The following is a 10,002-nucleotide window of genomic DNA, read 5'->3' as shown; positions in this document are numbered from 1 at the left end:
AATTGTGTATGTGTGTGCACGCTGCGCATGCCTGTGCCCACACCAGAAATTTTTTTTTTAGAACTAAAGAAAGCCCTTCTCTTCCCTCAGTTCCCCAAATATGGAGTGATGGAAAACCACTTACTCCTGCAGGCCAGGGACGATTCAGGATGGTTCAGGAGAAAAGGGAGAGGTCATATGGGGCTCCTTTCCTCTACCTTTTAGCTAGAGATTGTATGCAACAGAGACCTTCACAAGTGGTTGGGGTCCCAAGGGCTGGAAAGAAGGGAAGGTGCTAGGTGAAGAGAGGTGGTTAAGGCATAAATGGTTCAAGAGCCCAACAAGTGACATCTGAGCAACAGAAGGGGCACTGAGGCTAGGGATGCATGTAAATCCACACACATCATCAGGTGCTGAGAGAGAAAGGCATAGCGCCAACTCAGAGGTGGCCACAAACATGGACAAAGAGGCACACAGAAAGCTGCAAACATATAAATACATATAGGCACAAACATAGAACTGCATAGAACCCAGGAAGTCATAGACATTCTTAATAAAGACAGACAAAGATGCAGGCATAAGCAAATGCACAGATTAAAAGGTCTACAGAAACACAGCTACAAAGACACATGCAAACAGGCACACAGAAACCTACAAACACAGTCACAATCAAAAGGACAGACAGACACACATGCACATTCTCACAGCCTGGCTCCCTCCCTTCAATTGCCCAAGCATCACTAAGCAGCCGTGCATAGCTGGAAATGCTGCAGGCTCACATAGAGGGTTCAGGTGGGTGGCTCCTGCTCCTTTTATTTCTTCTACAAACTCACCCCAAAGCCCCCTCTCAATTCACTTCCTTGCCCACTTTCCTATAGTCAATGGGCTCTGATACCTCCCCCATCTCAGACTTCCAATTCTTAGCCTGTTCTGTTGCTGCTGCCTGCTGCTTGGGGAGGGAGTGGGGTGACTCAGCCAGGCCAGGATGACTCACACTGCCAGTATTTTTAGCAGCAGCCAGGAGCTCTCTAGCGTGCCAGCCGCCCCCCTCCTCCTGCTTGCTATTTTGGAACCATCACTGGTGATATAAATAGCTCCTCTCCCACGGCCTGAAGCTGCTGCCAAGCTATTTTTGGTTCTTCACAGTTAAAAATAGTTTTACGGAGGTGGGAGGCAAAGGGAGTGGGAGTTGGCCTGGGGAGAGAAGACATTCAGGCATACAGAGCTTCTCAACTTGACTCAGAGTGGGCGAACTAGAATGAGCCCCCTCCCTTGTCCCTTTCTAGGCTCTTCTCTTTCAGAGTTCCTCCCCTGACCCCATCTCCAGTCCATTCTGGAAAAATCCAAGAGCTCTTTTCGAGTTCAGTTCCCTCCCCACTTACTTCATTCCTACAATTCAGAAATCTGCCCCTGCCACCGCCCCACACACAGTCCACTCCCTTATTCATTCTCAGTAGAGACGGAGACAGCCAGTTGGGGCCTCATTGTGAAGTCTGTATGGACTCAAGCTCTAACGTCCCAGACAGACCCATCCATGGTCCATATGACATAGCTGGTGATGATTCAGAACCATGGACAGCGGTGAGTGCGCCATTCTTTCACCGCGGGGCTGCTCTGCTTGTGAAGACCAGCAGGACCAAACAACAGATACCTCTCGGCATGGAGAGGAACAATAAGAATGTCTCTCAGTCAAGGACAGAGGACCAGTGAGTGGAGGAAAACAGGAACCCTGTCCGGGATTCTCATACAAGAACGGGGTCCAAAGATAAATGGTGGTGTGTGTACTCAGTCGGGTCCCACTCTTTGTGACCCCATGGACTGTGGCCCATCAGGCTCCTCTATCCATGGGATTTTCTAGGCAAAAATACTGAGTGGGTTGCCATTTCCTACTTCAGGAGATCTTTAAGGGCTTTTCCAAATAGAAGCTTGATCGAGGGGTATGTGAGTACATCTGGGGTCAGACAGATGGAAGTGGAAGAGACATACTTTCTGAAGGAACCTTTTTTCTGTCACCCAGATAAATAGGGTTAGAGATAGTAGCAGGTAGACAGACAGTCGTACCCCTTCCCTCCATCTCATTTGTGCCACTGAATACAGGATGGTTGATGTGGATGGCCCCCACCTCTGCCAAAATACACAAGAGGTCAGGATGGGGGCCCCAGAGACCTGCTTCTATGACAGCCTTCTCCTCACCTGGGTCTCCTCCTTCTACTCTACCTCTCATGCCACCACTCTTTTCCATGAAGATTGAAGACCCCTTGTGTCAAAGTTTATCTCCATGCTTTCTCTGGGACTTTCTACAATCAGGCCAATCCCTTCCCCCAAAATTTTAAGTGGCCTCATCCCCAGCCCCTCAAGTGATTTCGCATACACTCCTATCCCATAGAACTCAATTTCAGATAAAGCGTCCCCTGGCTTATTTCCTTCTCCTTTGGTTGGGGAAACAAAGGCACCCTTCAAACCCCATGCATGCTGAAAAGAGAGAGATAGGGCAAAAGCAACAGGATGCGGGATACGAAGGCGACAAAGAAGAGAGACTGGAGAGAGCAGAAGGGGAACGTTTGAGGAGTAGAGGGCACACAAAGCTAAGATAGACCACCAAGCAGGCAGTGAGATAAAGAAACTATCTGGAGCGGAGCGAGGGGGTGGAATGTTGAAGGAGAAACAGCGAGGAATCCTACCGCCGATGACTGAGCAGGGGTTGGAGGGGAATGTGGACAGCCTGCCCGAGTTAAGGGGTCTCTGGTATGTGCATGGATCGCGCAGAGGGTCTGGCACGGTCCCCTTGCGTCTCTGCTGCTTCCCCATCCTCCCCGCTGAAGGCAGGGGGGAGCCCTCGGGAGCTGTGCGGAGGCAGTCAGGCCCCGCCCGCCGCCGCCGCCGCGGCTGCCGCCGGAGGATTCCTGTCCTAATATGGAGCTGGGATTCCCCCGGTCCCGCCCCCGCCCCCGGCCCGCGGGGAGACTGAGGATTGCAATCGGGGCGGGGAGAGGGGAGCCGCTGGCTCTGGGGGCTGGCAATGGGGGAAGGGATAAACCCAGATCTTCACCAGGCCCTGGGACCCTGCCTCAGTTTCTCCCATCAGTGGCTGAGGTTAATTAGTTGACAGAGAAACGGAGAGTCACTGCAGACCGCTGCGTTGGTGTAGGTGTTCCTATTCTTGACTGTGGGAAAATAGAACCAAGGCCAAATTCAGCTGGTTCCTACCCCTCAGGACCTTAGGACCCTTTCCCCATCCATTCTAGAGACTTAGACCCCCATGAGACCCGCCTCCCCCCGCCCCCCGTGCGAAATCACCAAGCCTCGGGTTTGGAAAGGAGGGGGAGGAGATTCGCTCTTTGAAAGTGACTAAGGGAATCCCAGACTGAGTCATCCCTAGAGAGAAACCCTGGCTGTGGCCTATCCTACAGAGGCCAAGAAAGATCCTTCCCCGCCCCCACCCCTGCCCCAGACGAACTCGACCTTTGGCAAATAGGAGGGGGAATTTGCGTACCGCTCAGCTCTTCTCCATTCCCTTACCTCCTTAGAAAAATCGTTGTCACACCAGCACACTCCCTCCCAGCCCCCCCGCCCTCTTCAGACTCTCCTGCCAGGGTCTTCAGATAGCCTCAACCCTGGCCCTGACCCTTCAGCAGAATACACTCGGACACCTGGGTCCCTGCACCCCCTTTCAGGCCTTCCTAAAGCAGCGCCTGTCTCTGGGCTGAGCTGCTGCCAGCCGTGGCCCCCCTCCGCAGCCTCCGTTTCCCCCTCCCCCCCCCGGCACCCCTCCCGCTCTCGCTCTACGTCACGGGATGACGTCGGAAGCCTGGGAGGGAGGAGGAGCGCGCTCCCCCCTACCTCAGCCAGCCGCTCCCGCTGCAGCTTGCTTAGCCCAGCCTCCCGCCCCCCCTTTCTCTAAAGCGAGCCCCCCACGCCTGACGGGAGCTATATAAGGCGGAACCAGGCAGGCGAAAGGGGCAGCGCAACCGAGCGGAGCCCAGGAGAGGAGACAGAGAGAGAAAGAGCCTGAGCGAGAGACGGGAAAGCAAGGAGGAAGCCACCGGTGCGTCGGGACAGAAACGCAGGTGTTCGGAGCGCCCGAGCTGGAGCTCCGCAGCCGCTAGTCATGTACCGCTCCACCAAGGGCGCCTCCAAGGCGCGCCGCGACCAGATCAACGCTGAGATCCGGAACCTCAAGGAGCTGCTGCCGCTGGCCGAAGCGGACAAGGTCCGGCTGTCCTACCTGCACATTATGAGTCTTGCCTGCATCTACACTCGCAAGGGAGTCTTCTTCGCTGGAGGTGAGCAAACCGGGGCTGAGACTCAAGCTGGGAAGTCTCAGGGAGAAGGAAGCTGAGGGAACCCGCTGGGACTGCCGCAGGTCTAGGGAAGCGTGTCTGCGAGCTGAGGGTGAGAAGGAACTTGGAGAACTCAAGACTTCCTACTTTGCCTCCTGAGTTCTGTCCAAACCTCACCTTAGTACTGAATAAATGTTAGAGAGCGTGGATAGTGTCCCTAGAGTCAGACTTACGGGAGCAGGAGAGCCAGGACAGAATGGTCCCAGTCCTCACCGGCGCGGAAGAGCTCTGGGAGCCAGGGGAGGGGAGCTTGGGAAGTTGCAGGGACGGAGCCAAAGCCTGGGGAAGCACAGCCGCTGTTCGCTATCGTGGAAGGGCTCATCTGCAGCCGGTGAAGCGCTGTCCACGGTGCTGACAGCATCACCGGGTTGCAAGGCTCTGCCCGCGGTGCTGAACGTTCGGTTGGCATTAGAGCGCTGTCCGTGGTCCTGAAACTCAGATTCTCCAACCCTCAGCCCCGACTTAGAAGTCGAAGGGCTCGCTAGCTGGAGAGATCCAGCAACAGGTTCCCCGGGCAAGAGCTGTGGGCAGTAGGTCAACAGGTGTGTGCAGAAGCAGGTCCATGAGAAACTCGATCCCAAAGTCTCTCACTTCTGTTTTGCTTCCTAGTCTTACTCCTGATTCACTCTATCTTCTCACTCTTCAGGCACTCCTCTGGCGGGTTCCACAGGGCTTCTCTCAGCTCAAGAGCTTGAAGACATAGTGGCGGCACTACCTGGATTTCTGCTTGTGTTCACAGCAGAGGGGAAGCTGCTATATCTGTCTGAGAGTGTGAGCGAGCATCTGGGCCACTCCATGGTGAGTGCTGAGGATCCTTTCAGCTTGGACTGCAGTGCAGATGGGGACACGATGAGTTTCCCCCTTTTGAGAGTCTGAGAATTACTGGGGAGGGGGGGTTATACCCTACAAGATGCTGTATGCCAAAGATTGGCTTTTGTTGCCTTCACCAATGGTCATCTCTCCTTTACCTTTCTCTAGGTGGACCTGGTAGCCCAGGGTGACAGTATCTATGACATCATTGATCCAGCTGACCACCTAACTGTGCGCCAGCAACTCGCCCTGCCCTCTGCCCTGGATACTGGTGAGAACACCCTTCTTTCTCAATTCAATATCCGTCCTGCTGCCTTGCTCCTTCCCATTTTTGTCTCTCAGCCATTCACCTTCTCACTAGCTTTTCTTTCACTCACCCAGATCGCCTCTTCCGCTGTCGCTTCAACACCTCCAAGTCCCTCAGGCGCCAGAGTGCAGGCAACAAACTGGTGCTTATTCGAGGTCGATTCCACGCTCACCCACCTGGGGCCTACTGGGCAGGAAATCCTGTGTTCACAGCTTTCTGCGCTCCACTGGAGACAAGACCCCGCCCCGGCCCTGGCCCTGGCCCTGGTCCTGGCCCAGCCTCACTCTTCCTCGCCATGTTCCAGAGTCGTCATGCTAAGGACCTGGCCCTTCTGGATATCTCAGAGAGGTAAGTCCAGAGTATTCAGACCCCAGAAGAAAAGCAGGTCAGAATGAGGGGACCCTAGCTTCTGGAGTCAGGAGCAGGGAGAATGAAATCTAAGGGTGTAGAAGACCTGGGGGTGGGGGAGGGAGATAACTGGGTATCAAGCAGGGAAAACAGAAAGCTGATCTCATCCTTTTCACCTTCCCAGTGTCCTAATCTACCTGGGCTTTGAGCGCAGTGAGCTGCTCTGTAAATCATGGTATGGATTGCTACACCCTGAGGACCTGGGCCACGCTTCTGCTCAACACTACCGCTTGTGTGAGTGTCCAGAGAGGCTGAGAAAAAGACAGGGAGTGGGGAAGGGCATGGGAAATCTGACCAAGAAGGGCTGTGACCAAGATTGAAGTTGGGGGGATATCAGAGGCTCACAGTTTTGAATTCCATAGGGTGAGCACTAAGATAAGGAGTCAAGGTGAGAATAGAATCAGAACTAGGGGATTCTGCATGGTGAGGTCAAAATAGGGAGTTGAATGGTGCAGGTGAGGGCAGTCAGAAAAGAAGGTGTCATGGATACCCTAATTCAGTGGAGAGGTCAGTTAGCAAGCGGGGAGTCTGGGTGGTGCTGTGTGATGGTTGTTCTAACTCTGCATCTCTTCTTTCCCCTCAGTGGCTGAAAGTGGAGATATTCAGGCAGAGATGGTGGTGAGACTGCTGGCTAAGCCTGGAGGCTGGGCATGGATTTACTGCCTTTTATATTCAGAAGGTCCAGAGGGCCCCATTACTGCCAATAACTACCCAATCAGGTGAGCTGCAAGGCAGGGGCCCGGGAGGCAGCCGAGGTGGAGGAAGAGATACAAACCAGAGAACTCTGGGAATGGACGCCAAACCCTTACCAGCTGCCTCTTCTTTCCCCTCCAGCGACATGGAAGCCTGGAGCCTCCGCCAGCAGTTGAACTCTGAAGAAACCCAGGCAGCCTATGTCCTGGGCACCCCGACCATGTTGCCCTCATTCCCGGAGAACATCCTCTCCCAGGAGCAGTGCTCCAGCCCTAATCCACTCTTCACCATGGGGCCTCCCAGAAGCACCAGTTTCCCCAGTGCTCCTGAGCTAGGTGCTGTCCCAACATCAGAAGAGCTTCCCCAAGCACCCAAGGACCTTGGCTTCAGTTACCTGACATTCCCATCAGGCCCTCAGCCTTCTCTTCAAGCAGACCTGAGCAAGGACCTTGTGTGCACGCCACCCTACACACCCCACCAGCCAGGAGGCTGTGCCTTCCTCTTCAGCCTCCATGAGCCCTTCCAGACCCACATGCCCGCTCCATCCAGCTCTCTACAAGAACAGCTGACTCCAAGCGCCGTGACCTTCTCTGATCAATTGACGCCCAACAGTGCAACTTTCCCAGATCCACTGACTAGCCCACTACAAGGACAACTGACTGAAACCTCAGCCAGAAGCTATGAAGATCCTTGCACCTCCACCTTCCCAGACCAGCTGCTTCCCAGCGCTGCCACCTTCCCAGAGCCTCTGAGCAGCCCTGCCCAGGAGCAGCTAACTTCTCCCAGCACATCATTCCAAGCACACCTGAACAGCCCCAGGCAAACTTTCCCAGAACAACTGAGCCCCAATTCCAGCAAGACTTACTTCGCCCAGGAGGGATGCAGTTTTCTCTATGAGAAGTTGCCCCCAAGTCCTAGCAGCCCTGGTAATGGGGATTGCACACTCTTGGCCCTAGCCCAGCTCCGGGGTCCCCTCTCTGTGGATGTCCCCCTGGTGCCTGAAGGCCTTCTTACACCTGAGGCCTCGCCAGTCAAGCAGAGTTTTTTCCACTATTCTGAGAAGGAGCAGAGTGAGATAGACCGTCTCATTCAGCAGATCAGCCAGTTGGCTCAGGGCATGGACCGACCCTTCTCGGCTGAGGCTGGCACCGGTGGGCTGGAACCACTTGGGGGGCTGGAGCCCCTGGACTCTAACCTTTCCCTGTCGGGGGCTGGTCCCCCTGTGCTCAGCCTGGAACTGAAACCCTGGAAATGCCAGGATCTGGATTTCCTGACTGACCCTGATCTGTTCCTGGAAGAGACGCCCGTGGAAGACATCTTCATGGATCTCTCTACCCCAGACCCCAATGGGGAATGGGAGTCTGAGGATCCCGAGGCAGCGGTCCCAGGAGGGGCCCCATCGCCTTGCAACAACCTGTCCCCAGAAGACCGCAGCTTCCTGGAGGACCTGGCCACATATGAAACCGCCTTTGAGACAGGTGTCTCAGCATTCCCCTACGATGGGTTTACTGATGAGTTGCATCAACTCCAGAGCCAAGTTCAAGACAGCTTCCATAAAGGTGAGTCCAGCCAGAATGTTCAAGAACTCAAGTTCCTGTCTTGCCAACAAGGCGCTGGGTGGAGCTAGACAAGTAAATTCCCCTCTCTGTACCTCAGTTTTATTAGTGAGATATTTATTATTCTAGTTGTTAGGATAACTTCACTTGCGGTGTAGAGCAAGTACTAATGGAAAATAATATGGAGGTTCTGGATAAGTAGGCCTTGAGGGCAGAGGTTAGGGTGTGGGATAAAATACAAAAGAATCTTGAATAATAGTTGGTGCTTCCTAACTCTATGAGGGACCTAGGTCTGCTATCCCAACCCATTTTATAAATGAAGTTAATCAAGGGTCCCAGAGTTAAAGAAACTTGCTTAGGGTTACACAACAAGTTGATGGAAGAAGGATTAGTGCCAGTATTCTTTGTCCCCTAAAGGGAATACAGAGTGAGATTTGACAGGAGTTTGATAAAGACAGTGGGACTCAGCCCTTGGCCCCATGAGAGAGTCCTTGCTATGGCTCCATCCTTTCCAAAACCACAGCCATAGTTTCACTCCATTCATCCAAACTGCTCCTTTATCTGCTGAGCCTCTGGTGATCAGTCATGGGACCAAGATATTTGAAGCCCATCCCATGTGCCAATGGTACATCACACCCTCAGCCTATCTCTCCTAATAAGCCTAACTGACTGTATGTCTCTCTCTCTCTCTCTCTATCTCTCTGCAGATGGAAGTGGAGGGGAACCAACGTTTTGAATAAGTCTGTGACTTAACGTCGTCAAGTATGGCATATTGTCATCAAGACGTGGAGCCGTTCTCCACCCCCCCGGGGTTGTTGGGGGGATTCTGGGGGCCAGAGGGGGATAGATCTGATTCCCCAGGCCCTTCAGGATTTGGGGGGGGGGAGGTGGGAGGACAAGGGAGGGGAGCTTCTTTTTAAAATTTAGAGACATCAAACGATCCCAGTTTCCATTTCAATCTGTATTCACTCGTAGTGAGTTTCCTTGAATGGGATTTCAAGCGGAGAATGGGGGAGTCTCACTTCCCCCGCCCCGCGCTGCCCCATGGGCCTGGGCCAGTTCTCCACTCCTGGGGGCCAAGTCACCCCTGGGTCTTGGTGGGGGAAAGGCAGTGCCCATCTGGGCCAGCCTGTGCCCTGAGGGGCTCTTGACACCCACGTAGAATTCTCTACACACCAGTAACGGGATTTCAATTCCGATGGACTCTGCCGCCCTGGCGGCTCTTCTTGTGACTTTTGCGCCCCGCGCCTGGGGTGGGGGGCGCGAAGAGACGCTACGTTCCTTTCCGATGGAGGAAGGCAGACCTGCCGCCGTCACACGTGTGCTTGCACGAGTGCGTGTACCTGGTGCGGGACTCACCCGGCTGCCCGACTGCCTGGGCCTGCCCAGGTGGCCACCTCGTGGTGCTGCGGTGACTTTGTAGCCAACTTTATAATAAAGTCCAGTTTGCCTTTTTGGTACTCCTGGTGTCGAGCTCTTCTGTGAAAAGGGTAGAGTGGGGATTCAAGAAGGTTGAGAGGCCCCAACAGGAGCCTGGGGGTTGGGAGGGAAACTTTAGATGCACTGACAGCCCTGGCATTTCTTTGTTCACTCATGTACTCACTCATTCATTTACTCATTCATTCATTAACGCAACACCTAAGTGTTCTACATGTGGTCCACCCTGTGCTAAGAGCTGGGAGCTGAAACAGATGCTACGTCTTAACTTTAAGATGCTTTGGCGTCCAGTGCTAGAGGGCATTGGAGACTTGTCTCTGGTCCAGACTTCCAGTCCTCCCAGTGTGGAAGGGGGCAGAAAGGTCTGGGGTGGGTAGGGGATCCAGCTAGGCATTTTCCTGGATGTGAGTGTGAAGTTTCAGGACATGAGTTTCTTTCTTCAGCCTGGCCCTATAGGCAAGCAAAGTCCCTG

The 10,002-nt window shown here is 54.0% G+C and overlaps 1 protein-coding gene across 1 annotated transcript; it reads left to right on the top strand.

Moving 5' to 3' along the window:
- The first annotated feature begins 3,940 nt into the window (after positions 1-3,940).
- NPAS4 (neuronal PAS domain protein 4) lies at positions 3,941-8,829 on the top strand. The gene is made up of 8 exons (XM_005903520.3): positions 3,941-4,262; positions 4,966-5,117; positions 5,298-5,400; positions 5,511-5,784; positions 5,969-6,078; positions 6,428-6,563; positions 6,679-8,096; positions 8,801-8,829. The coding sequence occupies exons 1-8, from the start codon at positions 4,088-4,090 to the stop codon at positions 8,827-8,829; spliced, it is 2,397 nt and encodes a 798-aa protein (XP_005903582.2). The 5' UTR covers positions 3,941-4,087.
- Positions 8,830-10,002: the final 1,173 nt, after the last annotated feature.

This window comes from Bos mutus, chromosome 22 (assembly GCF_027580195.1).
Source record: "Bos mutus isolate GX-2022 chromosome 22, NWIPB_WYAK_1.1, whole genome shotgun sequence".
Lineage (NCBI taxonomy): Eukaryota > Metazoa > Chordata > Mammalia > Artiodactyla > Bovidae > Bos > Bos mutus.
The sequence above is the reverse complement of the archived record's forward strand: the minus strand, read 5'-3'. Positions and strand labels throughout refer to the sequence as shown.

What these genes read in the sequence shown, in the direction of transcription:
- NPAS4 (XM_005903520.3), top strand. Translation starts at nt 4,088, where the DNA reads ATGTACCGCTCCACCAAGGGCGCCTCCAAGGCGCGCCGCGACCAGATC. An exon ending in TGCTCAACACTACCGCTTGT is followed by an intron (nt 6,079 to 6,427) that starts GTGAGTGTCCAG and finishes CTTTCCCCTCAG; the next exon opens with TGGCTGAAAGTGGAGATATT. An exon ending in TCAAGACAGCTTCCATAAAG is followed by an intron (nt 8,097 to 8,800) that starts GTGAGTCCAGCC and finishes ATCTCTCTGCAG; the next exon opens with ATGGAAGTGGAGGGGAACCA.